This window comes from Anolis sagrei, chromosome 1 (assembly GCF_037176765.1).
Source record: "Anolis sagrei isolate rAnoSag1 chromosome 1, rAnoSag1.mat, whole genome shotgun sequence".
NCBI lineage: Eukaryota > Metazoa > Chordata > Lepidosauria > Squamata > Dactyloidae > Anolis > Anolis sagrei.
Genome location: NC_090021.1, coordinates 192,890,333 through 192,917,084, shown reverse-complemented (window position 1 = coordinate 192,917,084; position 26,752 = coordinate 192,890,333). Strand labels below are relative to the sequence as shown.

The 26,752-nt window shown below is 38.0% G+C and overlaps 1 protein-coding gene across 3 annotated transcripts in view; it reads left to right on the top strand.

Moving 5' to 3' along the window:
• Positions 1 to 26,752, top strand: part of MAP3K20 (mitogen-activated protein kinase kinase kinase 20) — a 117,917-nt gene that overhangs the window by 64,674 nt on the left and 26,491 nt on the right. For 2 of the 3 annotated variants that reach the window (XM_060779216.2, XM_067471487.1), the window contains exons 11-16: positions 2,422 to 2,557; positions 18,793 to 18,837; positions 20,897 to 20,927; positions 21,455 to 21,594; positions 23,954 to 24,016; positions 25,302 to 25,394. In XM_060779216.2, the coding sequence (XP_060635199.2) occupies positions 2,422 to 2,557; positions 18,793 to 18,837; positions 20,897 to 20,927; positions 21,455 to 21,594; positions 23,954 to 24,016; positions 25,302 to 25,394 (508 nt within the window). Of the gene's footprint in view, positions 1 to 2,421; positions 2,558 to 8,469; positions 14,852 to 18,792; positions 18,838 to 20,896; positions 20,928 to 21,454; positions 21,595 to 23,953; positions 24,017 to 25,301; positions 25,395 to 26,752 lie in introns of those variants that run through there. The other variant, XM_060779226.2, reaches the window with a different exon arrangement.

Genomic DNA, 26,752 nt, shown 5'->3' with positions numbered 1-26,752 from the left:
CGAACCCTGATGTTATAAAAAGCGTGCAGTTTCTTCAAGCAGTTCAGCAGGGGGGAAATGCAAATGAAGGAACATTACAGAGTTAACAAATAACAAAAGCATTCGTTAGAAATAATAAGGTTTGGGACTTCTTAGCAATAGAACCAGTTTCTGAAAATAGTATATTTAATTATTTTATTTTATTCCGGCATTTCTATCCCATCCTTCTCAACCCCTGGATGGACAGCTTACACTCTGCAACAATTTGATGCCACAACATATAGTAAATACAACAACATAGACATCAGTTTAAAACAATAGATAAAACATTAATTTAAAACAGTTTAAAAACATTATTATCAGCCATATAACCATTCCAGTCCAGTTCCATGTCCAAAGTGCTGATATGCCTGCTGTCCAAAAGCCTGGTCCCAGAACCATGTTTTAAATTTCTTCCTGAAACACAGGAGGGATGGAGTCAACCCTATCTCGACTTGAGTAGCTGGACTTTGCTATACAGTCATCACCAACCCCTGAAATCCATGGATTCTGCATCCATGGATTTGAATATCCATAAGTTGAAAATATTCAAAATAAATTCCAAAAGGCAAGCTTTGATATTGCCATTTATATAAGGGACATTGTGTATAATGGTGCTTAAGCATCCACAGAGGATCCTAGAATCAAACCCCAGCAGATACCAAGGGTTCGCTGTATTATGAATACAACCCAAAATTCTTTCTTTGGAGACAGGGCAAAATTTCAGTTTAAAAAACACCTTGCTCTTGTGAATAAAACAATTTGTAGTGAAAATCAAGTCATCCTTTCTCACAAGTAATTTCCACTCTGTTGGGTGTGCGTGTGCCTATTCTAATGCAGCCTTCTAAAACTGGTATACTCCAAATATCTTAGACTACAAGGTCCATAATCCCATGGCCAACATAACTGACTCCCACATCTAGGTTGATGATTCTAGAAATCTAGTTTCAAAATGCGTGAATGGTATGAGATTGGGGAAAGCAAAAGCATGCCCTAGAAATGAAACTATTATTATTTTACTGACACAAAAGCATAGTATGTCACAGCAAATGAGATCAATACGCTGGATTTTGTATCAAAAAATCACAAGTCAAACACTTCCCAGCATCTAGGATTGTGTGATGTATTTTTGAATGATGCGTACAGATCCAAGTAAGGTGGCCTTTTGCAGTTGACAGATCGTGATTTTGTCAATGTTGTTGTTGTTGTTGTCGTTATTATTATTATTATTACTAGTACTACTTTAAAGGAAATCTTGCAATACTTTGCATATTTACCTGGGATTAATTCAACCAAATTCAGTGGGTCTTACTGTGCTATAAGAGTTGGCCCCCTATTTTTTTTTATTTGCCATAATTTTAAATTTATTTTTCATGTCATCATTATAATCAAAATCTCATATTTCTATACCAATGAAAACATTTTTAATTAAAACTATATTTGTGAATTTCTCACTCTAATAATTCATATTGATATATAAACTACAGGGAAGTACTAGTGAATGTTCTTTCATAAACTGTTTGCCACATACCAAGACTTCACCAACATATGTTAATGCGGGCTATGGTGGTAGATTTCTGGGATGGCATTCTAAATCATGTTCCCTACGTGAGGAAAATGCTCAGTATGAAAGGAAACACAACAAAAGGTCTGGAACCTTTCTCTGTTATGAGCTGTCTTGTTATATTCTAAGACTTTTTTATTTAATATGGGGAAGCATTCAAAAATAATATTGCTAAGCACAAGTCTAAAGAGGTAGAATCTACTTTGCCACCTGAAGTTTCTGCATCTATTTTTTTCTGCATATATTTAAGTGTATTGACAGTGACATGGAGAGGGCGGGAAGTCCAGAACAAAATGATTTTGTAAAATGGTCTCATTACTCTATACTGCATGGTGGACTGTGTGTGCGTTACTCTTGGAGTTCTCTTCTATGTTAAAAGCCTCTTTTTAGACAGAAAAGGAGCACAGCAGCAGTATTCCCGGCCTAGCATCTTCCTTCTTGATCTGTTAGTGTTTGGTTTTGCATACCATTTTTAATGGGAGAGGGAGTATTCAGTAGCCAGTGTTTAAAAACTGTACCTATTGACCATGCCCTGAAGTGGACCACCAAAAATTCACATAGTTTAATTTTTTGGAAATAAAATGTAATTTTAAGAAAATATATTTTTCCCTTCCTTTAATTTTTAAAGCAAGGTGTATCAATTTTTTTATAAGCCTGAACACTTTCTGTTTTGTTTATGGTTCAAAAACCTCTCTCTTGGTAGTAATTAAATGTCCTGCTTGAGTTAGTACTGTACTTTTTACCTTTTCTCGTTTAATTAATATTCATGTGGAAAAAAATTATGAACAATTTGTACTTGTCAGGAAAAGACATGACTTAACAAATTGTTCTTTGTGTAGATGTGAAATAGAGGCAACTTTGGAGAGACTAAAGAAACTGGAACGTGACCTGAGCTTTAAGGAGCAAGAGTTAAAAGAGCGGGAGAGGCGCTTGAAGATGTGGGAGCAGAAGCTCACTGAACAGTCCAACACACCTGTAAGTATATTGCCCATTTACCATTCATCACAATCGTATCCAAAACTACACCCAAAACGGGGAGAGCTCTGATGTTTAGGCTCACCTATGGGGTTTTCACATTTTTCCTCCATATCCATTCACTGTTTGGAAAGGGATTTTCACCCTCCCCTCCCCCTATTTCTAAAATGGTTTGTTATGAACTATGAATGCTACACCTTTGAGAAACAAAGCATTCTTAGAACTGGTTCCCCAAAATCCAGCTGAAGCATATTTTAACTGAAGAGCAGGGTATTGGATGTTTAACTACATAATGAAATAACATTATTGCTTCAGTATAATTGTTTGATCTCTGGCTAATAGAAGGAAAATCCCACACTTGCTAGGTACATATGCGAACCTTTCAGATTGGCCCTTGTGCATTATGTTTAATTAACGACCACAGTTGTTTCTGTTGTGTATCATAAGGACATGCAAAAGTGTTCCATTTTCAGTGTGCTTTAAAGTGCAGAATTTTCAATGTTGGAGGCAAAGGTATTCCTCTGCACACCAAGGAAAGCATGCTCAGATTTGCTTTCTAATGGGAGGCTAGAGATTTGTGAATGATGTGACCTTCACTGCACATTTGTGGAGTCTTGTGTGGCCATTACAGCTCCTACACCTGAAACACAATTCTGAACTTCTGCCATCCACAACTTGGCTTCTGCAACTGTAGTGATACTTGGGATTTCCACTATTCATGCTTATTACATTCATGTCCCACTTTTCCTTCAAGAAGTACAGAGTAGCTGAATGGGGGACCTTCCGGGATCTCCACGTAAGATACTGAGCAGGCTGTGATGTGCTTGGCTTTAGCAACGTGTTCGCATATGTGCCTTCAGAATATTTTATGGGTTGCATATTCTAAACAACAAATAATCCCTGATAAAAAGGTTTGGTTAACATAAAGTTTAATTATTGTTCCAAATTAACTTTGCAAGTTAGATATGCCCCTAGCAATAGCCTGGTACAGAAAGGAGGTCCAGGTACGAACACATGTGGTAGAGCACAGTCCAAATCAAGGTTTGCTTTCAGGAGAAGAAACTCAGGAGAAGATACTGGCTTATGGATATCAAAATACCATTAAAGCCTTTTTATATTTGTATTAATTTTTAAAACAGTGCTTAAAGAATAAAGCATAATACATGTGAAATACAAATCATCTCCCCCCTCCTCCTCTTTCTCATGTAAGAGTAATTACTACTTGAGTTCATATGCAGGGGATCATATCCTTAAGAAAAGACTAAAAAGAGAACTGGCATTTAAAATATGATTTCAATTACCTTAATAGAGCGGTGTTAACTTAACATCTCTTGATGTTTCTTGCAAGTGATCTTCACATCTTCTCATTTGCCTTATTTAATTATGTTGAATTCTATTTATGCCCAAAGTGATGGGCTGATTTTGCTTGAATCATATTGCTCATCTCAACTAAAGTAAGCCTGTTAAATCAGTGGGATTGGCCCATATGCTGATTCACCATTCAACAATTAATTCAGTGGGTTTAGTCCAGATGGGACTAACCTACAGGATTTAAGTTTCTATCTTTGCCGTCTTTCCTTCCTAAATCAGCTTTGATTTGAAATGTTGATGGGTTGTATCAATACATTTGTTACGATGTTCTATCCTTTTGTGATTGTGTACAGTACACATTATAATTACTCGTGAATAAAAGTGGTGGTTTTGGCCTGTTCACTGCTTTTGCACCTTCTTTCTGAGGTACAGCTTAATGGCATCTATATGAATGACACTGCATGTGTATTCCAGCTGTGAACATGTAGTAGCATATAATGATGAGGCATGAGTGTTTCCCAGAAGCAAGGTGCTCTGTGTTCTCAGTAGGCAGCCTGTGGGCTCCCTTTAATGTCTGCAGAGATCCAGCAGCTAAGATATGGGCCATCACCTACATGGTGCACAGCATGAAACATAGCCCTAATGAGCCAATCTTTCCACCAGCAAGGCTTTGGGTATTTTTTTAATGTTGCACTTGCTTATAGCTTCTATTCCCTCCCCCCACTGGCTGGGTTTGCTGAAGGGAGTATGTTGTGCTGATATCTTTTGTGCTTAGCATAAACTTCTTTCGTATTGGACGTTTAACACAATCCACCTGTAATACACACAATGTAACTGTTACCAGAAAAATAGATTGCAATGATGGTGGTGATGATGATGCATCCTTTCAATGTCTTGAATGAATCAGCCATGCTGAAAGAGCTTCTGTCAGTTATCTGAATAATGGAAAGTCTTGCTGTTTCCTATACTGTCTTTCTCCACTTTCATTTTGCTTTTTTAAAAATGAGTTCTGCTTTATGAGTTCTGCTGTTCTGTATACAAAAACAAATCTTGGACATGGGATGTAAAGAACATAAAAGGTCACAGACAAGCTCAGGTATTCTGTGGAGATAGGAAACCTTTTAGAAAGAGATCTGGTTTTCTGCTTTATGAAAGTGGAAGCCGAAGCAAATTAAAACTGGGATGAAGGTGAAATGATCAGATACAAGAACGTGCATTTTTTTTCCTCTTTCATTTGGTGAGAGTTCCTTTATAGCAATTCCGTGTGGGTGGTTTAAGATGAGATAGTTAAAATGAGGACTACGATTTTTCAGAAGGATGGAGGAAGAGGTTCTCTGGGCCCTTAAAGTCTTCAAAAAAAAAAAAAACATACCGTAGAGAGTGGAGCTTGGAAAATTTCATCTTTTAGCTATGACTCCAAGAATCTTCTAACCAGTGTAGCCAGTTGACATATGTCTTCAAGAGTCTGAGATCTGTCATCCAAAAAATAACTTTTCCAAATTCTGACATCATTCTGCATTGTGGATCCAACAGTTTACTTTCCACTTAAAAATTAGTTTTCCATTTCCGGGAGTTTTATTCATTTTTTTCCTTTGGTATATTACCTTCCATGTACAGTCTGTACAGCCAGGACTGCTGTGATCACGCCTTAAAAACCTAGCCTGGAATTTACTATTACATACAAAAACCATTGAATCTAACAAAAGGTTTAGCTGTCAATTTAATAATCACCACTACCATCAAAACACCAGTCCTTGGGAATGTTACTTTTGGGATTACAAGTCACAAAATGTCCAGGCAGCATAACTGCTTTCTAGTAACTTTTTCAAGTGCTGATAAACATATATTTATTATCTATTTTATTAAAACAACCCAGAAGAAAATGACACAACGTGTGTACAGTGCTAGCAACAAGGTGTCCCCATAATTCATACTGCCCGGCAGCTTCCCTTCATCATATTATTAAATACTGGCTTCTTACAATTGAGAGCTTCACTTCACTTTATTTCTTAATTAGTCGCTCTCCACCAAGGTACTCCGAGCGACTTACAATTTAAAATAGCATTTCACAATATAAAAACATTCAACATAAAAACATTCAACAGTGACTATTTGGCAAATTAGATCTGATTACTTAAATGCACAACCAAACAGCCAAGCCTTGAGCACTTTTACAAAAGATTGCAACTCCAAACTGAAAACATTGGTTTTCTGCCTTATTCTAGTATATATTGCCAAATAGTATGATAGCCAAAATATCCTTATTTTCTGCCTTGCACAGTCTTGACCACTCCAGCAGGCAGTGGTTTCCAAAGTCTCAGGCAGAGGTCTTTCCCTTTCTAACTTAACATGTGAGGGATCAAATCTGGGATCTTGTCCATGCTGTACCTCTCCTCCAAGAGAATATTCTCATGAGTAGACAAGCTAGGCTACCTAATGGATGATGACCTGTATAATGTGATATTGCTAAGATATTTGAAGCATACTCCAGCTTTGTAGAAAACAAACAGACAAAGAGCATTACTAGAGCAGACCAGAAAATGGTGGAGTCAAAAAACTATCCCTTTGCCCAGAGACCAACCAGATCATCCACAAAAAACACATATGGGACATGAAGATCCACAACAGTCTCATATATGTTGCCCAACAACTGGCATACAGAGGCATGCAGTCTCTGGTCCTGGAAGTACGATAAAGTAAGACAAGACATGATGTTTATTTCTATAGTGCACATAATGTGCATGTTTTTATTTTGTAAATAGACTTTTTTTCCTCCAGTGATCCCAGCAAAAACCACAATCTCTGAAGTGATTATTTGAATTTCAGCAGAAGCTCCTTTAGAGCTAGTGAAAGACTCTGTTGTCTTCTATCCAGACAGGGTTGGAGGTAAACAGTTCCCTCACCCTTTGGACCATGGGCTCTCTCAGTGCCCTGCAATAGCAACTTTTTTGCTTCTGTATCTTTCCCCACCCTCGTGTTCTCATGCAGTTTAGGCTCCCTCACAACTGGAATTTATATGCCAAAATGTGAATATTAATCCACTACAGAGTTTACTAGAGCTGGAACCTGGGGCTGGTTTTCAGTGCTAGCCTTAGCCACGAAATATTTGAAAAAATGAGAGAACAGGAAGGTCTTTCCCTGATCCCACCCATTTCCCCTCCATCCTTTAAGGGCTTGAGAAAAATGCTTTCAGTGTCTATCATTCATGAAATTAAACCTGGGCACTATTCTCCAAACATGTGTGGGCACAGCTGGATTTTTATTTAGGCATAGTAGAAATATGAAACGCAAGTGCAAGAATCACAAAAATGATCCATAGCATTGCTTTGCTTTTGGTTGTAGTAGCAACTAGGGTGCCACTACATGGAGGGAAAGACTGTGATCAAATGATACTTTTCCTTCATTTCAATTGTAGCCCTGTAATTTTAGCTGTGGAGCTGATCTCTCTGTCAGTTTGGGCAACAAACTGGAGAGAGAGAGAGAGAGAGAGAGAGGAAGGCTTAATTAATATGCAAGAATTGGTGCATAGAACTTATGTCAGGAATTGGAAGCAGATGGAGACACATGCTAAGCAGAAGAGTTTTCAAGTTTATGGGGGCTAAGCAGCAGCTGCAGAGCACCTGCTCTGTCATTGTCAAACGTTGTGGCGACATTTACATGGAATTGAAAGGAGGACAAATTGAGCGGTTTTATGGCTATATTATGGAAACTCTTCCCTCTTAGTTCTGATTCACACATGCAAATAGTGACTACTTATAATGCAACTGCAGGGTTCTTAGTGCAGAGCAACTCATGTGAAGCAGCCATGTGGATTATTTTTCCTGGCAAATTTTTCACACTACATTGCACACATACACGTACTGTTTGTACCCTTTTATGTTAACAACCCAAACTGGGTGGTAAATCTTGAGTCCACATTGCCATATATTCCAGTTCAAAGTAGAAAATGTGGGATTTTATTCAGCTATGTGGAAGGATCCCCAGATAACCTCTACAAGGTCCTGGAGGGATGCCTTTATCTGGTTGTGGCTCCCTTCTCCTTCATCCTTCCCAAACCATTATATGGCCATGCCAAAGGGTTTCTCAGAATGGTTCATCATGTGTGTAGAGAGAGAAAACAGGAGGATTCTGCTGATGAAACTTTATGCCCTATGTTCATGAGGCAAGATCTTGCCCTCAGATATATTTTGCAGTAGCTAGCTACACCTTGTGTTAGTTAACTATATTTCTACTCGTATTAGACTTAAAAATTGAAACCAAAATTTTAAGGACTTTGGCTAATTGATTTCTCAAATAAAACATAATTGTGTGCTATTGTTGTTTTTGCTCTGACACAAGAAGTTTCCATAAGAGGTAAATTTTCAGCATAAAACCTGAGCTTGTCTGTGGTGCTTTGCATATTCATTGGTAGTGGCTGTGCTATCTTTATGATTTAAAAATAAACAACTGCCTTTCCATGAAAACAAATCTAACTTGGCTTTTTATAGCCATTTGCTTTCTGTTTATTGCAAACTAATCTGGTGGTATCTTTTGCTGGGATTTTAAATTGGTTTTAACTTTCCATTTTCCCTCTCTGTCCTTCCTTTCCCCTTTTCCACTAGTTTTGCTTCCCTTTTGCTGCAAGAATGTCTGAGGAGTCTTACTTTGAATCTAAAACAGAGGAATCAAAGAGTGCAGAGATGTCATGTCAGATCACAGCAACAAGTAACGGGGAGGTGGCTGGCATGAACCAAAGTCTGAAGGCCTTGATGATGAAGGGCTTTCAGGATGTCTTCTCTATGAACGAAGCAGGGTCCGTCCTGCATTCTGGGATGCAGATAAATATGCAAGCCAAAAAGAATTCTTCCAAAACCACCTCTATGAGAAAAGGGAAGAAGGTCAACATGGCGCTGGGGTTCCAGGAATTCGACTTGTCTGATGATGATACCGATGATGATATTGATTTTGATGATGACAGTGACAGTGATTAGCAGTGAATGGAAGGAGTAAGAACTCTTAACGTGGCACCTGAAACAAAGGGGTGGAAGGGGGGGGGGAGGGCAAGAACAATTTTCAGCAAAGAAAGAATCCTACAAGTCTGATTTAAAGTAACTCTAAAAACAGCATTTCAATTTCTAGCCCCATTCTGCTGCGTGTGTGTTATTTATCTTTACCCATCCAAATGATTTCTGTAAAATTTTAAATAGAATATCTTTGAACCGTTAAAAAAAGGCATTTTCATTATGTGTGGCAACATTATTTGGTTGAATACAAAAAGATTTACAGCTCAAAGAGTTTTTGTAAAACTCCAGATTTGCTAGTATATTTTTAATTCACTTTAATTTGTTGGCAAATTATGTCAGCATAATTTATTATATCTGCATAAGTTTCTAGAGTTGCTTAGGAATCGAAAAAGCAGAGGAAATCTACATGATTCCCTCTGGACCTCCTGTAAATTCTGTGGCCTTCTGTGGCTGTGTTATTTTAGTTTGTCAAAGGTCTCTTCACTGAATTTATAATCATATTTTGTTGTGTTGATCACCTGTTTGTGGGAAAGAAATGACGCAGCTAATCAATGCTATACAGATTTCCTCAACAGAGAATAATATGTCATATAGGACAGGGCACACATGAAACACACCTATTTCCATATTTAGATCACCCTTGCAGGATTTTTGTTGTATATATGATTTATCTACATTTTTACTCTTTCGTTTTTTAGTTGTAATTTCTATCATGTTCAGAATAGTATAAATTCAGAAGAACACATATAATTTAATTTACTACAATGACATTTACACAACACCTTCCAGAGCAGAAACTGAACACGCAAAGTCAATGATGGTGTCTGTTTTCAAGCACAGTTGTATACAAATAACGAAAGAACACAGTAGAACCGCTTATAATCAGTAAGGCTGAAACTCTTAGTAGTCACATGTTAACTGATTTAAAAAAAAACAAACAAAAAAAACCCTGTGACTAAAGATATGCTGCCAATTAATTGGAGTGGTATAACGGCAGTCCATGCAGTCATGCTGGCCACATGACCTTGGAGGTGTCTACAGACAATGCCGGTTCTTCGGCTTAAAAATGGAGATGAGTACCACCCCCCAGAATCTGACTAGACTTAATGTCAGGGGAAACCTTTACCTTTACCTTTGTTTAATGTTAGTTTTTTAAATTGGAAATCTGTGGGTTGCTGGCACACTCTTAAGAGATGTGTTATCCTTCTTGCGCATCATAAATTGTATATTTCAAGACATATCCAGGGCCAGCATTGTATGTATCATCCAAAAACAAGAGTAGCGTGTTTCTTAAAGTTTGATTTAATCATGTGCACATGTATGATATTTAATAGCCCTATTCTCTGTCATTGGACCTCAAGCCCTAATTTAGCTCATCATTTCACATGATGGAGGAAGAGATAGAAAATGCGCCCTTTCCATTTTTAAATGTCCACAGTTGTCTGATTATAGGGAATTCTCTGGTCACAGGGAACTATGGTTTGTTTAAATCATGAGAACAAATCACAAATTGTGATTTCAGAACTAGGATTTTGACTTCCCAGATTTGGATTTCAGATACAATGGTGGCTTCTTTTCAGTTGAAAGTAGGAGCTTCCGATTTCTCTAGTACACTGAGATTAAAGAGGGTACTTCATAAGATTTAGGCTAGCCATAAGTTGTCCTCATTTCAGAAGACTGTGGTTTAAAAATTATGTATGATTCCAGCACAATCTTTTATGATTTTGGGAAAACTGTGCTCCACTTACAGGCAAGCTCGCTCCCTGCATGTAAGAATACAATAAAGTACATAGATAGTCAAAACTATGTAGATAAATATTTTTTCCATATCTTCACTAGAGCCACTCTGTTGTCGCCCATAGCATCAACTTTTTTTTTCTCAAGGGCATAATAGAACAGTTTGGTTTTGAAAATATTTACAGTACCATGTTTATAAATGTTCCATAGGAAGCCCAAACATAGACACTTTAATGGTTTTCAAAACTGTAATGCTGTTTTGAAAATCAAAATTTTAAATACTATGAAAAATAAAATTGATCCACCAGATAAGTGTAGTTCTGAAACAAAACCTCAAAGAATGTTGAATTCTGCATGTTCTGCTACCATTAAAGTAGAAAATTCCAGGGTGCTTCCCAGAAAGCTGTGTGCATATCTAACCTCTGAGTGCTCAGTTTGATTAATGTTTGAATTAGAATATCATTGGAGTACAGGATTGTAGAACCACAATTGTATAATGAACACCCTCAGTCTCTGTGTGGGCTGCCTTTTTTTTTTTTTTTTTTTGGAGGAACACATTAAAAGACCAGAGAGGAAAACATGAGCATTAATTTTGTTTTCTGATCTTTGTAACACATTTTGTAGCTGTAGCTCTGTATTTGCACTTGTAAATTTTTAAAAGAAAACTCAGTTTGGAAGAACATATGTCCTAAAGAGATGTGCCTACCTCCTCGTCCCTGTGGTGCCCCATCCATACCCCTAACAATGATACCAATGATACCAAAACATTTTGGAGTGACCTGTGATTTGAGGTTGAAAGGGACAATCACTGAAGATGAGTGCTCACAGAAGTGTGAGCAGAGCACACCAAGGATCCGAGCTATTACACTTAGGTTAAAATCCCATACACATTCACTACAGAGCAAATTCTGTGGCACTCTGTGGATTTTTCTCTGAGTAAACGTTAATAAAGACTGAGATGTGCCTCTGTATCATGGCTCTTATAATATTAGTGCTGTAGGATTTTGTACCTCCAAGAAAGTTGCCTGAGGTTTTGGAGCAGTGGTTCTCAACCTGTGGGTCCCCAGATGTTTTGGCCTTCAACTCCCAGAAATCCTAACAGCTGGTAAACTGGCTGGGATTTCTGGGAGTTGTGGGCCTAAACACCTGGGGACCCACAGGTTGAAAACCACTGTTTTGGAGAATGTGAGGAATACAAGATAACTGACAAAAAGATATTCATAGGTTCTACTATGTATGCACTAACAATTGAACCAGTAATATTTTGTATTAGAAGTGTATAACTCTGAAAGAAAACATTTATCAGTGTAATTGTTCCATAGACTTTTATGTGTACAGTTATGTAAAAATACAGCTTTCATGGATCACTTCAGCAATATAATTTAATGAAATCAATTTATACTCAGTAACCCAAACTCACAAATGCCAACAAGTTCTGAAAACAAAACTGTATTATTTGTGATAGTGTTTTAGTAAGTGCACATGCACACACACCATAGGAAGGCTCAACTCGGACTTAGGGATCTCTAGGATGTGGTGAGTTACAAGTAAATGCGATATTGCACTTTGGTAACCCAGGCAATTTAAACAGGCCATTGATAAGTAAAAAATAATATTTCTAGAATGATATTCTGCATGCTCCCTCTCTATAGCAAATGCTGAATATTAGTCTGGAATATTATTTTTAATAACTACATGTATCAGTTGATTGGGTTACCAGACTGTAATAACACATTTACACATACGAGGTATCACACACATACACATTTTTGGAGTAACCCATCCTTCTGCAGCTCAACTTTATGGATCTTGCAAAGAGTTAAGTCCTATTGTGTTCAGTGAGCTTTACTTATAGGTTAAATATACATAGGATTGGAGCCTTAATTCTAAAAACAAGTGTCCTATATACTTATGCATACGTCTAGAACTTTTAGTCAAAAAATCAATCCTAAAAATCTGGGTTGATTTATCTATGAATCAGTGTGAGTACTGTACTTTAACTCTTATCAAAAAAGGAACTATCCCATTCTCAGAGTAGAATGGCAACAAGTGAGAACTTCATCTATCCCGGGAGAACCTAAAATAAGTACCAACTCGCTCTACTCTCTGCTCCGTGTTGGCGGCAGTGGCCAGGGGCTGCTGGTCTCCAGGGACAGCATTAGTGCCTTTCCCGTTTACAGTCTGGTGTCTAATCTATGCGAGGGTCGTATCAAAACCCATAATGTTGGCCCTAAAACCTGTTCTCAAGTTATACATGAATGGACTTGCACATGACTATATATGGTATTTCTGATGCCAATAAACTTGCGTTTATATTGTACCATACCTCTAATAAAGTCAAACACTTCCTGAGAATTTAGTGTCCTTGTTTTCTAGGTTAATCTGTGCTGTAAACACCAAAAGATATTAGTTGCTTTTAGAAAATACAGATCTGAAATCAGTTCTTGGCATAACAATAACCACTTATGTACTGTATGAAGTTTTACTATAGTGCTGAGTGTTCTCGGTTAAATATTTATACACTACTAAAGTGCAGTGCCTGAGAGGACATTAAAGAGACCAAAGTACAAAGAACAACCGTGTTACTAAATTCTGCATTCAGGTAACACCAAGCATAGGTATGCAGACGATTGTTTTTCAGGCACATGGATGTGGTAGAGTCATCATTGTATCTGATACATTCATTATTTGTTTGCCTCTCATCCACTGACACAGTCACATAGAACATGTGTAGTGGAATTCGTTGGCATAAAAACAGAAGTCCAATAATGCAATGTGGCATTCCCTCTTCCCTCTTGCGGTCTCTAAATTTCCTAGAAATATGTACAGAAAAGTGGTGGTGATAGTAATACTACAACTAGTAGTATTAGTGGTTCTCACTTCTACAGGTTTTGTGGGTATGCAGGTGCCTGCAGTGAAAGAACTTGCATTGTGTGAGTGGATTTTGTCAAACTGGGTTCCACTCAGGAAGTTCTGTTTAGCTCCCTTTTCCATTTCATTGAGAGATGTAGTTTTGTCCGGGAAAGTCATTCTTTGGATTCCACCCATAGTTTTGAAGTTCTAAGTGAATGTATGGTTTGACCAGAAATCATATGTTGCCCAGGAGAAACAATAGATGTTTTTGTAAGTTGTGCTCTGGGGTGAGTGAAAAATCAGAATTTGATGTAAGTGCTAGGTTATATTTATACCATATGTACAATATATATATATATGCCATCACTTGGAGCAAAGTAGCATTCTTGACCATCTGATCAGCACTTCTTCCACAATACCAAATGTGGAAGGTGTAGATGGCTAGGATGTGTCAGCCTTAGATACCACCATAGCTTAAAGAATGTGCAGGTCCACAGACTTTTGCTACTTCAACAACTCCTTTTTAAAACATTTGTACAGTGTAGTAGAACTTACAACTTGGACACACACATTCGACCACTGGATTGGTTACCTTTTTCAACTTCAACATTGCTGAAACTATTGAGTAGGACATGGCAACCACTGATTCCAGTTCTTAAGATATACTATATATACTCTACTCTTAGAAATGGGTGAAGAAAGTGCCTTAATTGTTCCTTTAAAAATTTAACCTAATCATCACTTGTAAGGCCTACCTACCTAGAGCTTTCTTGATAAATGAAAAATAATATCATGGAGGCAAACTAGTAAACATGTTGTTTCAGAAATAGGTAATGTCACTATTGGAGAATGATATTGTACACTACTTTTTTGCTTTGCTTTTGCACTGTTTAAATGTTTTATATTGGTTAATAAGGAAACAGTATTATTTGTATTCTAGACATGTCTGGAAATGTAAATGGAAAGTATTTTCATAGTGTTTAGAAAAGTTTGTACTTGATTTTCTAAAAACTGCTGTGCCACGTGAACTCTGTGCCAAAACTACTGCAGTGTGTAAACAAACTATCTAATTTGTATGGAATGTGAAATGTTTTACTTGCATGGCACGATTTTTTGTAGTTAGTTCCTCCTTTTTCATTATAGTATTTAACCATGTGATGTCTTGCTTCATCCATATATTGGATTTGCTTTTCTAGTTATTAACAGAACACCTTGCAATGTAAGGGATCCCCCCCAACCCCTGGTTGGTGTCATAAATCTTACTTTTGAAGTGTTTACTTTTCTTTCTGTTTGTTTCCATTTTTGATTTTGCAATAAATATTTTAACAGTTACAAAGGAAAAAAAAGAAAATCTGTACTTATGAATAAAAATGTGAAGTGTTTAAATGAGGATCTTAATGCTATGTTTGCACCATCTGTTATTATTTGGACTGCGTCCCGGAACCCATGGCACATAGCTGGTGCTACTATATCTATCTCATCTTCCTGGGAGTTTCCTTGGAACAGTCAATATTTCATTAAAGTAGGAGAAGAAACTGGTACCACTCCTATTACTAGCAGAACATTTCTCATCCCCTTACATTTATTGTCAAGAAGCCATATGAAGGTGCTGTTTCAACAGTGAGCTATCAAGAAAAGACAGTATTGTGTCCTCTAGGACAGTTTAACTGCAACACCCATGATACTATACCACTGGCTAGTTCCATGGACACAAGGGTTGTGTGGTATACTGATTTGTATCTGAGCAACGTGTCACAATTATCACCTTTTTTGGAAAACTATTTTAAACCATAAACAAAGTTACCTAGTTATGTTTTGGAAGACAAATTGGAATGGTCCATTTTATTAATAGTCTCATATTACAAACTAGATATTAATTAAGTATTTAACTAGGTCACTTCCAACTGAATCTCACAAACACACCATGCCTAGATTATTGGCAGAATGGACCCTGTTCTCCCCATGAAACAGATGCCTGATAAAGTAGGTTGGGAATGAATTACAATCATGGAAATGATGTCAAAATCATGACTAAGTAGTGAATGTGAATATGAAATAGTCACCTAACTGTAACTGTTTCATAGTCATTATAAGTATTTAGATGTAAGTTTGATATTGCCACTGTTTGGTACTGTTGCCTTCCACCCTCCTTCACTGAACATCAGCTGGATGGGGAGAAGGACAGCCATTCCACCAACAACCAGAGTAGAGTTGAATGATATTTTCATTGGGGTTGGTGAGGTGAGGTCAGGAAAGGTTACTTAGTTAACTACTTAGTTAATCATAAACCAATACAGGATTCTAGCCAATATTCTTTTTTTCATTAGTAGCTGAAGGTGAAAGGTTAGGTTCTGCTGCCCCCTACCTACCAGAGAGTGAAGACTTCTCTAGAGTCCTGGGTGAAGGATACTGACACACCAGTCGAGGACAGAAAACAAGATATAGCTCTTGTGGCTTTGGGGTCAGGAGAGGTCATCTCTATCATCTCGAATCCTGAGGAATGTCTGTGCCCCATCTGAGAACTTGCAGAATCAGTTTTCTATGGCATGGACTGCCAATTTTAGATTTTATAATATTTATGTGCCTTCAAGTTGCTTGTCAACTTATGGCAACTCTATGAATCACATAGGGTTTTCTTAGGCAATGAACACCAGAGGTAATTTTGCCATTGAAGTATTGCCTACACCATCCAGTATAGGTTGGCAGTCTCCAATCCAAATACTAACCTGGGCTGATACAGTTAGTTAATTTGATGTGTTTATTCATTGAGGCCAAAAATGGAAGCCCTAAAAAGGAATGCTTGAAGTTCCATCATTTTCACCAATTATTATTTTCATTAAGCAGTAGACACAATACAGTGCTATATCTTTAAGACGGACAAGTGCTGTACTGTACCATTAAGGAATGATTTCTTATGGTGTTTAATCATCTCAGATCATCAGCATTCAATGCATTCTTCGTCAAGTACATTTAAAGTTAATTTGTTTCCCATGTTATTCTACTTCATCACCACCAACAACATGGCAAGTGATAAGGATTGTCTAATACAGGAAAACTGCACTATGGTTGGATCAAGGAGGCCATATTTTTGAGTTTGCAAGACCTGAGTAAGGTCTTAGAGGTCCATCATAGGTTTGCCATAAATCCAAGTCATTTTAATAGCAGAGTACAACCAGAGCAGGTGTTACAACATTTAATCGTCCAAATATTTTGGACAAAACTTGCATAATCCTTTACCTGCCTTTGGCCATGCTAACTGGAGAACCTGCAAGCTCAAGTCCAAAACTTGTTGAAGTGCCAGAGGCTTTGGAGCCCAATCTAGAATGCAGGGGTGCCATCTGCTGAGTTTCCTCTAAACAGACAGATACTACACAATTATTGTACATTATCAAAACGTTCTTTGTCTCAATAATGAGTTTGGTAATATTATTCTACATCAGCAAGGCTTTGAGATAGGTTTCATGGAGACCTTTGCACTGAGCATGTTGCAGTAACTAACTCATACAAGCATCAGTTTGTTCTTACAATGTTGGTTCCATCTTTGGGAAAAATACTATAAGGGTGGTTAAAAAAAGTGAACTATGAGAGACAGAACTGCTGCACTTCCTGGTAAATGGTGGTGAGTTCAAGTGCAGATGAATTAAGGGTATGGATGGGGACAATTACACTTGTGGCCCTGGCCGTTATTTGATGGAGGGGAAATTCAGTTTTCCAATGCATTTGTGTTGGACCCTACTGATGTATGGCATCAAACCATTTAATTTCATTTCTCTTCATCATTGTATTGCAAGAAAAAGGTTGTGGCACGGTGCTTGGTTAGTTACATGGGGATTGTCCTCTATACCAGTGGTTCTCAACCTGTGGGCTCCCAGATGTTTTGGCCTTCAACTCCCAGAAATCCTAACAGCTGGTAAACTGGCTGGGATTTCTGGGAGTTGTAGGCCAAAACACCTGGGGACCCACAGGTTGAAAACCACTGATCTAGATTGAATGGAACTATGACTAGATCCTAAGAAGTAGCAGGCCTACAACATACTGATCCTTTTCAATCTGCTGATCCTCTTCAGGTGTTTTACCCAGACCAGGCCCGTAGCCAGGATTTTGATTCGGGGGGAGGCTGAGTCTGAGTAAAAGAGGGTCTACCCTAGCAAACCTTTTGTACCGTTACCCCAATACCCCCATGCATATGGGATATATTGAGCATGGTGATCAGATTATTATATGAATAAACATAACAGTTTAAATAATGTACCGGTAAGGCCTTCTTGCGGACCACCATGAGAATTTGGGGGGTGGCTGAAGCCCCTCAAGCCCCCCCCCCTCCCCGGCTACATGCCTGACCCAGACTCATCTCGGTAAGACATGTATTTTCCAAATGACATGATGTGAAGCAGCATGGTTCTCTTAAAATGAAAGTCTGTTTGTTTGTTTGGCCATTACTCTTTGGAATTTCGGCAGTGACCGTAGTATTTGCTAGTGAAGGAGATGGTGGTGAAGGAGAACAATGTTCCCCTTGATTCTGGGCAGTTGTCTCACCTGATGTGTGTGTCTGTTTAGATTCTTGGATTTGGATAGCAATACAATCAATTGAATACAAATTATTTCATTGCCAGAAAACCAGTGAGAAATTCCTAGATGCTAGGATACTCTTCAGCTCCTGAAATTGCCAACTTTCATTTGCCATGGTTTCATTTTCAAAAACCGGCTACTCTAATGTATTCCTGCTGTCATCTAATCTATTGCTAAAGTGTATAGTGCTTTTCAAATCTGGGAATCAAATCTAACTGTTCATTTCTTTTGAAATGACATTCTTCATCATTGCAGGATGTTTTTTAACAGGCAATCAGCTAAACATTCATTACAATTTACATAGCTCAGAAATATTGAAATGTGAATCTGTAGCAGCCTACGCAATACTAAGTTTACAAACCTAAAAGCAAGTTCAAATTAGAATTTGTCATATTGATTAATTCATGGTTTGCTGTTGATCATTTGGTTTAGCTCCAATGTGATTACATCATAGATTGGGAAAGACAAGGACTGAAATTTTAATCTGACGTGTAAAATATATCAACTTTTTTTTAAAAAAAAAGTAATGCTTTGTTGCCATTAATCATCAAAAATTAGAAGAACATGGATGGAAATAGTGTGGCTGAATAGTTTTGATTCAGATCAGGAGATACTTTATCTTTGTATCAGCCATTTTCCAGTAAGCCCTCGTGGCAGATTGTTTTGATTATGTACACAGCAAAACAAGACTACTAAAGAAAAAATCAAGGGACAAAAAGGCAAGAAGAGAAACTCTTTTTAAAATTCATATTTCTCACACAGTTGCTGCCTTCCTTTGATATCTGTTCATGGAGTGAAGAAGATGTGGTAAGTAGCCTTCAATAATAAAATCAGATTGTGTATTTAGCTAAGAGGCCTCCCTTTAAGAATGGCACTTGAAAGGCTAAAGCTGGGATGAAATGCCTATGGCCTCCCATATACTGTTGCATTGCAAATCCCATCACCTTTAGCCATTTGGCCATATTAAGTCATGAGGACAATAGAAGCCAGAGGCTAAAAGTATCCAGAGAGCCATCCAGCTGGGGCTATTTTCCCACCTTCAGCTTACTTGCAAGAGAGAAATGGGTTGAGGAAATATGTAAATACAAAAAAGAAACTCGTGATGGTGGTAGTAATAATAATGATGATGATGATGATAATAATAATAATAATAATATACTTTATTTATATTTCATCCTTCCCCCCCTAGGAATTTACAGGATTTACATAGATAGGCAAATATTCCCTCATATACAAATGAGACACACAAACACAAACAAAGGCAGAGGCTTCTCCCTTCATTTCCGGCTTCTGGAGGAGGTGCTTTTTCTCCATTTTCAAGCCAAGGAGCTTGCGTTGTCACCTCCTGGTTGTGTATCCGGCAAGATTGCTTGGAATGTCTCTTTTGCCTTTTCCCGCCAAAGCATGTTTTCAAACTTCTAGGTTAGCAGGAGCTGGAACTGATAGACAGGAGCTCAACCTGTATCTTGGATCCAAACTGCCAGCCTTCAGGGCAGCAGTTCAGCAGCATAAGGGTTTGACCCATTGCGCTGCCATGGCTCCTAGCCAGGTGTGCCAGGTGGCAAACAGTGGTGGGAATAAGGAACTTGGAGAAATTTCAGTAGAAGATAATTTTGCACAGAAAAAAGAGGTTACCCTCCCCCCAGCCCTTTCTACAGATGTGGATGTCAAGCTAACGTTAAACCTGTGGTTTTCAACCTGTGGGTCCCCAGGTGTTTTGGCCTACAACTCCCAGAAATTCTAGTCAGTTTTCCAGCTGGTAAGAATTCTGGGGGTTGAAGGCCAAAACATCTGGGGACCTACAGGTTGAGAACCACTGCATTAAACAGTGGCAGCTTATGTTCCATTTAACCTCAATCTACTCAACATTCTCCTTTATTATGAGCATATTATACATATATAGTCAGACTTCCCAAAAATATTATGCCAGTAGAAAATTAAATAATAATATTCTTGTCCTAGAATTTTACATCTGTATGTTTGTATTAAGTTTCTTACTGCTGATTGCCTGCCAGTAATACATCCATATAGATTACTGCAACGCACTCTACGTGGGGTTGCCTTTGAAGACTGCTCGGAAACTCCATCTAGTACAACAGGAGGCAGCCAGACTACTTACCGGGGCGTCATACAGTGAGCATACCACCCCCCTGTTGTGTCAGCTCCACTGGCTGCCGATCCAGTTCCGAGCACAATTCAAGGTGCTAGTTTTGACCTACAAAACCCTATACGGTTCCGGCCCAGTGTATCTGTCCGAACGGATCTCCCTCTACGTCCCACCTCGGAGCCTAAGATCCTCTGGGGAGTTCCTGCTCTCGACCCCGCCTCTATCACAAGTGAGATTGGCGGGGACGAGGAGCAGGGCCTTCTCGGTGGTGGCCCCCTGCCTGTGGAATTCACTCCCCGGGGAAATTAGATCTGCAACATCGCTCCTTTCTTTTCGGAAAAAAACTAAAAACATGGATCTGGGACCAGGCATTTGGACAAGCGGGCAGATAAAGAAAGAACTTCGATGATGACTAGGAAATGATTAACGGATTGGATCTATGGAACTCTGGAAAACGAAACGCTGATTATAAGAATGATTTTATAGGATGTTTTATATGATGTATTATGTACTGGCTGTTGACTGTTTTTAATTGTGATAACTGTTTTAATTATGTTTTTTGTATATTTTTTGTATATTTTGTATAGGCATCAAATTCTGCCTTTTCTGTAAGCCGCCCTGAATCCCCCTTCCGGGGTTGAGAAGGGCGGGGTAAAAGTACCAAAAATAAATAAATATATATATTTCAAACATACTTCAGGAAAAAATAATAAAGTTTTGCGTGTCTAAAACCATAATACCTATGTCTTTTCTTTCTAGTACTTTTGGATGCAACAACTAGTTAAAAAAGGTAAGCTTGGTCATATGTTTAAACTGAAAGGAAGGTAAGGAGTGAATGGATTTACTGCAGTCACAGACCAATAAAGTTTAATGGATAAAAACCAATGAAACAAAAAAAAATACCATACTAAGGAACTATCAGAGTTAACGTGGTACAAATTGGGTGTAACTCTGAAGTGCACATATACCCCATTTCTCTACTTCCCCGAGTAGATTAGGATCCTAATCAATTAGAATCATGTTCAATAGCTGGGTTTGCAAATCAGAGGCTAGTGCATCAAAACAAGGGCAAATAAACCTGTGCAAATGTGTATGATAAATTGGAGCTCTGGAAATTCCATAATCTGGAATATTGGGGAAATGAAAAGCCAAATTTTCAACTACAGTTCTCTAATGTTGAAAATCTAGATTTGTGGGCCTTTCAGAGATGGTCACCCCCTTTTTAGACAATACTTATCCAAAATCATAAAGAGGAAACCCAGTTCATAGGAGTAGACTTTGTTGTCTCTAAATTTATGACCATTTGTTATTCTTCAGGCGACACATCTGGCGAGATGAATACATATGCCACTTTATTTAAAGATAATCACATCACAGGGAAACGTTTACTCCTTCTGGAAGAGGAGGATCTGAAGGACATGGGCATAGTTTCCAAAGGGCACATCATTCATTTGAAGGTACCTAAAGTATTGGCTGATTAACAGTGAAGCTGTTGAAACAATACATTTCGTGTGTTAAAATAAGTTTTTAAAGCCTTGACAATGCAAAGACAAAAAAAAAAAAGAAATTAGATTTTAATGAGATGAAGATAATTTTTTTAAATCTCTGATTAATTACCAGAATCACAATCTGCAGTTATGCTTTCACCTTATTTTTCCTTAAGTTCAAGATAGTATACCTGGGTCTCTTTCTCTCAATTTTATTCTCAGCTAGATCAGCCTGAAAGAGAAAATGTATTTCATGGCTACAGCTTGGTTTTCCATATACCAAATACCTTGGCCACTACTCTTTTTCTGCCACTATATGGCTTCTTTGAACTTTTTCCTATGGTTTTATATGAAGCAGGATTCAGAAATGGACCTCCTACTGACTGTTACTGACTATATTAATCATGCTAAAGCTGGGATGACCAACTGGAGCAGGACCCTTCCAGAGCAGTCACATGGAGTCCTAGATGGTGATGATGGTAATAGAAAACCAAAGTGCCACAAGTGCACTATTAGTTTTCAAGACAGTGTAATGTTTGTGTCAAACAGTAGAGAAGCCATCAAACGTATTTAACCTATTTTAAAAAGTTGAATTGTTGTACCTGTTTAAAAGGTACTTTGTTGCAACTGGAGGCTTCCAGGGGCAGCAATACACACTCTTTTTGGCAAGGAAATGGTCAACCTGGAGATTCCTTGGGGGAGACATACCTTGTCCATCCCTTTTGCCAAACTAACGAAAAATTCAGTCAGTAAAATTCAGGCACAATGTAAATACTGAGTAATAAATGAGCAAAGTGTGAAGTAGAGGGAAGCCTCTCCTCATGGAAGCTCCCACCTTGAATCCCAATTTATTTAAGACACTGAAATGGCACATACTTCTGCAGCTCATATCCACCAGCGGCATATTTAAAATAATCATAGAATCCTCGAGTTGGGAGAGACCTCGTGGGCCATCCAGTCCAACCCCCTGCCAAGAAACAGGAAAATTGCATTCAAAGCACGTCCAACAGATGGCCATCCAGCCTCTGCTTAAAAGCCTCCAAAGAAGGAGCCTCTATCACACTCCTGGGTAGGGAGTTCCAGTGCTGAACAACTCTCACAGTCAGGAAGTTCTTCCTAATGTTCAGGTGGAATCTCCTTTCCTGTAGTTTGAAGCCATTGTTTTGTGTCCTAGTCTCCAGGGCAGCAGAAAACAAGCCTGCTCCCTCTTCCCTATGACTTCCTCTCACATGTTTGTACATGGCCATTATGTCTCTTCTAGTCTTCTGCAATACAAATAATAGTGAGGTCCTTTGAGTTTTAATGTACAATAGACCCTCCACTTTCACAGAGTTTTCACAGAGAGGAAACCTTTCTAGGAATCTTTATTTTGTTCATTATAATTCTATGGTCAGCATCTTGCAATACTGCAAGAGAGGAGGTAAAACATTGGGTCACATGCAATCATTCACTGCAGATTGCAACCATGTAGTTATCCTCCTCCTCTAGCAATTGAGTACTGCTATAGGAGGGCTTGGCTTGTAGCCATACTCTGGCTGACTTCCTTTTACATAAGGAGATATCTTTATATGCTATGTGACACATTGAGCCCTGTATCTTCTTTGTGTTACAGTCAGTTCTGAACACTTGACTGGGGCTGTTTACAGGGAACATACAACTCCCCTGGCTACCAGTCCATTTTTGAGCACTAGTCCAAGTATTCGTTGTAGCTTATGAATCCTATAAAATTTAGATCCAGATTTAGGTCTAAATGGTCTATTTCCTCAGGTCTATTTCCTCAGGTAAACCCGCCTGATATTCTCAGGGGAAGTCTTTCTGTTATCCAAATATTGCTACTATCATGTTTGATCAGGCTTTTCTCTATATTTGGGACTTTCCTTCCTCAAAAAGCTAGGCACCATTTAATTTAGGCCCCTTCTACACAGCTGAATAAAATCCCACATTTTCTGCTGTGAACTGGAATATATGCAGTGTGGACTCGGATAACCCAGTTCAAAGCACATATTGTGGGGTTTTCTGCCTTGATATTCTGGCTGTGTGGAAGGGCCCTTAGACAGGTCTTCAGGACTTGCTACAGAAGATTTTTTATCATAAAGAGTGCTGTACTTAGAGTCTCATTAATGAATTTTAAATGCTTCCAATTCAATGCTGTTTTAACCTGATAGTTTAATTTGGATTTTTGGTAAAATACGGCAATGGGTTTTTTCCCCCTGTAATCTGTTTTCATCTATGTGGTCAACTGCCTTGGGTCCTACCATGGGAAGAAGGTGTATTAGAAATAAATAGTAAAATTAAATACATATTGACCCTCCTCTTTTTCTCTTTTTAGACTGCCATTGAGAAATTAAGTCAGGATTACCTCAACATGTTTCATTTTCCACCTCTGATTAAGGTAACTGTGATGATTTTCTTTAACCAGTGCAGATGTAAGTTAGCATGGGGAAAAGAAATAGATATGCTGACCATGTTAGCATTTTGACCTGCTGGCTGTTTTCTCTCACTGAGATTGTGCTCTTGTGCTGAGGTTATCATCTCCTGTGTCTTAAAATAGACTCTGCAGATGTTTTTGAGGGCATACTGGATGTTTAGAACTGCATAGTACTGGGATGCAGTGGGATAGGGGAAACACCCAGAATAAAGTGCAGGACTCCTGTAGTTTTTGTGTGAGGTTGCCAATTCTGGTGAGTCCTCTCTTCCACTGAATGAATCTACACATTGAATCTACATTGTTGAATTAATGCAGTTTGACACCACCTGAACTGCTATGGCTCAGTGCTGTGGAAATATGAGAGATGTAACTTGTGAAGCACCAGTGCTATTTGGCAGAGAAGGCTAAAAACCTTGCAAAGCCCCAACTCCTATAATTGAGCTCTAGCAGTCAAAGTGGTATCAAACAGCACTAATTCTGCAATGTAGATGCACTCACAGCTCACTTTTCTGTCACCCTCTTCTTTATAGGGAGAAGACACAGGCCTCTTCTGAGGCCCCTTTCACACAGCTGTATAAAATACATATTGAACTGGATTATATGGCAGTGTGGACTCAGATAACCCAGTTCAATGCAAATATTGTGGATTGTCTGCTTTGATATTCTGGGTTATATGGCTGTGTGGACGGGCCCTATGCTGCTATATAATCCAGATTATCAAAGCAGATAATCCACGTTATCTGTTTTGAACTACATTAAATGAGTCTACACTGACAGATAATCCAGTTCAAAGCAGATAATCTGGATTTTATATGGCAGTGTAGAAGAGGTCACAGAAGCTCTCAGCAGGATAGAACAAAGGGATTAAATACATTTACCTTCCAGCCATGCAATCTGAATCACACATTCTGAATTTTAGTGGGTTGTTGGCACCCACAATCAAATGATTAAAGATTCTTCTGGTCATTGCAAGCTAACCCTGAATGGCATAGCCAGAATGTATATGTATGTCCCTTCCAATCTCCTGTCCACTTATGGCAACCCCATTTCATAGGGCTTTTAAACCCCATAGTGTTCCCAGGATAAAGGATGGCATTTTTAAAAACTCCAGTCATGCCATAAGATAGATCCAGATTTTAAAATTATACTTAGAGCGGTAATTGGTTTAACCCAGACTGTCAACTACTAGTCTTGCCTTGAATGTAAACTATACTGAAACAAACCGATTCCTCTTTTCTTTCTGTGGTAGGATTCGGCAAGTGACAATGAGACAAGTGAAGAAAAAGTTGTGAATCTAGAGCTTGTTTTTGGCTATCATTTAAAGCCTGGAAAAGGTCCTGAGGTAAATGAATGATTATTTATTTATTTATCATGTCAGAAGCAAATTGAGAATATAGTTACTTTTTAATGTATTTGGATATTTTAATAAATATATATTAAAAAGCGTAACCCATCATGTCGACAACAACAGTTACCTATCTCTCCCCATGGATTAAGATAAGAAACAACATTAGATTAAAATACAACACTTACCAGTTGAAAACACATAAACCAGTTAAAATGCATAACATCTGTGTGGAAGGGCCCTGAGTGCATGAGGAGGGTTATATTGGAAGAGGGAGGTAACCTCCTTAACTAATATACACCTGTCTCTTCCACCAGGCCTATTCACATCATTTTGAAATTACGAATTTTAAACTCTGTATTATTTGAAATGCATTACTCCTATATTTTAAATGATTTTTTTAACTTGTGGATGTATTATATTTTAATACGTTCCTCTTCTTTGCTTCAATCCATTCTCAGGGGTAGATAAGAAATAAATATTACATTACAATTAGAAACAAAAATTGAGATTAATTATGGATAAGAGTAATATCAGTGTGCTGTTATTGTTGGCAAGACTGGCAAGATAACAGCTTTTCACAGAAACTTAGTATGTTGTTCCTAAGTACAGAAAAATCTCTGGTAAGAATTACATTTCTCACAATGGAGGTGCCGGAAGCACTTTCACTGTTGTCTGATGTTAACATTGTGCAATGTGTGCTTAGAAGGTGCAGACAACATGAAAGCACTCTGCCTGTTGCAGTAGCAGGTTAGAAAATATAGCATCAGGTGATAGAAGGAAGTTGACATTTATCATAAAGAAGTAACTGAAAAAAAGTGGAAACATACAAGTTTAGTCTTCCAGGGAAGTGTTTTAAATGTGTTCAAATTAGAGAAATGTGTCCTGATTATTTATTTTGTATATTTAAATCCCTCACCTCTAATTTGAGTGGTTTTGTAAGTATATTCTGATGTCCTCTATTTGACTGTTTATTATTTGATGTGCTTTATTATGTTATTTTTTAGGCATTGAATATTTGCTTTTGTTGTTGTTGTTGTTATGGTTATGGTTGTTGTTGTTGTAAACTACCCAGAGTCCCTTTTGGGAGATAGGGCGGTACAGAAATTTATTATTATATTATTATTATTATTATTATTATTATTATTTTACTGACACAAAAACACAGTATGTCACAGCAAATGACATATATATGCTGGGTTTTGTATCACAAAATCACATGTTGAACACTACCCAAGCGTTTATTTATTTTTAATAATAATAATAATAATAATTATTATTATTATTATTATTATGTGTAGTCACTTCCCTCTGTTTCAATTCGGTACATGTCTCTCACGTGACTTTTTGCCAAT